Source organism: Carlito syrichta, unplaced genomic scaffold (genome assembly GCF_000164805.1).
Source record: "Carlito syrichta isolate Samal-C Ts95f unplaced genomic scaffold, Tarsius_syrichta-2.0.1 Scaffold305729, whole genome shotgun sequence".
NCBI classification, from domain to species: domain Eukaryota; kingdom Metazoa; phylum Chordata; class Mammalia; order Primates; family Tarsiidae; genus Carlito; species Carlito syrichta.
This window is the reverse complement of record NW_007249825.1, coordinates 373,957-375,590: the sequence shown is the minus strand read 5'-3', so window position 1 is coordinate 375,590 and position 1,634 is coordinate 373,957. Positions and strand designations below refer to the sequence as shown.

At 56.7% G+C, this 1,634-nt stretch overlaps 1 protein-coding gene across 1 annotated transcript in view; it reads left to right on the top strand.

The window, feature by feature from the left end:
- The first annotated feature begins 1,461 nt into the window (after positions 1-1,461).
- Positions 1,462-1,634, top strand: part of ABRAXAS2 (abraxas 2, BRISC complex subunit) — a 40,443-nt gene continuing 40,270 nt past the window's right edge. Inside the window, exon 1 of the mRNA XM_008062505.1 lies at positions 1,462-1,568. Coding sequence (XP_008060696.1) covers positions 1,470-1,568 — 99 coding nt within the window. The 5' untranslated portion in view covers positions 1,462-1,469. The remainder of the gene's footprint in view (positions 1,569-1,634) is intronic.

Genomic DNA, 1,634 nt, shown 5'->3' with positions numbered 1-1,634 from the left:
ACTCTGCAAGCCCATCTTCCTCTCTTTCCTCTCTCATGTCCTGCACCCCAAATTGTTTCTTCAATGGGCAAACCTAGGCACCTCCTTATTAACAAGCCTGCACCTTTTATCAACTGCTTCTGTCTGCATTCCCCTCCAGCACCTGGCTGATTAAACACAAGCATCTTCCCTGAGACTCTCCCATCTTTTATCCAGCATTCATTCAACAGTCATGTTTTGGGCAGCATCTACATGCCAGGCGTTATTTCTGATGATAGAGATGCAACTGGAATTAGATCAAACATGAATCCTGTCTTCGTGAAGTTCAGAACAGAGCCGGGCTCGGTGGCTCAGCCTGTAATCCCGCGCTTTGGGAGGCTGAGATGAGTGGATTGCCTGAGCCCGCGGGTTCGAGACCCACCTGGGCAGTTTGGCGAGCCCTCGATCTACAATAAATCAAAAAATCAGCCGGACGTGGTAGCGCGCGCCTGTAGTTCCAGCTACTCGGAAGGCGGAGGCGGAAGGATCCCTGGAGCCCAGCAGGTCGAGGCTGCGGTGGCCGGGAGCGGCCACAGCACTCCAGTCTGGGCGACAGAGGGAGACTCCAACTCAAAAAAATAATAATAATAAGAGACGCTCTTAGATGGTGACAAGTGGTCCAGGGAAAGGTGAAGCCGGGAAGTACTATTGAGAATGTGGGGTGAGGATTGCGATGCACATTAGGGTAACCAGAGAAGAACTCTCTGAGAGGGTGGCACCGAGCGGAAACCTAAAAGAGGCTCTGTTTCCAGGGAGCAGAGTCCGAGACTGAGGTGAACACGGAGGATGTTGATTTGGGAGTACTCTCGGGATCAACACCTGTGGCGGAAGGAAAAGAAGCAAGCAGGAACGGGTGAAGTCGTTGGTCGGGGTTCCATCGCCAGGGGACTTCAGCATATCCCTCCCTGCCCCCCGTCCCGTACTTCGGCCACTCAAGCTGGGATACCTTGGAATTGTCCCAAGTTGGTGTGAAAAAGCTGGCTCTTTATTCATCTACCTTAACCAGGCACTGAATGCTGGCTGTCCAGGAAAGGAGGCCTTAGGCAATGATACCCTCTTCCACTGGGGATCCTTCCAGGAGAGGGCTGACCGGCAGCAAGTCCATCGATCCTGCGCGGCGGTGGGGGTCTGGGTGACATCAAATAACCTAGAGCAGAGACAGCGAGTCCCGTGGCTCTCCGAGAGAAGAGCATCCCAGGCAAAGCAAACAGCACGAGCAGAGGCCCTCAGGCGGAATGAGCCAGAGCTCTCCAGGAAACAAGAAGACCAGCGCAGCCGAAGCTCAGAAAACAAGGGAGGCAGCAGCAGGAAATGGAGCCAGACAAGCGATGGGGTCTTTTGACCACGAAAACCCGCATCCTCAGGCCTCTCCACGCGGCCCGCCGCAGACTCCATTTCCCATGATGCCACGGGGCCGCGCCGGCCGGAAAACCGGGCGCCCTCCGCGGGGCATGATGGGGGAGTGGGCGATTTCCATCATGGCGGCTTCCATTTCGGGCTACACCTTCAGCGCTGTGTGTTTCCACAGCGCCAACAGCAACGCGGACCACGTAGGTGCCGGGCCCCCTGCCGCGGCCGCCGGGGGGGCTCTCAGCCTCCGCCTCAGGCCGGCGCCA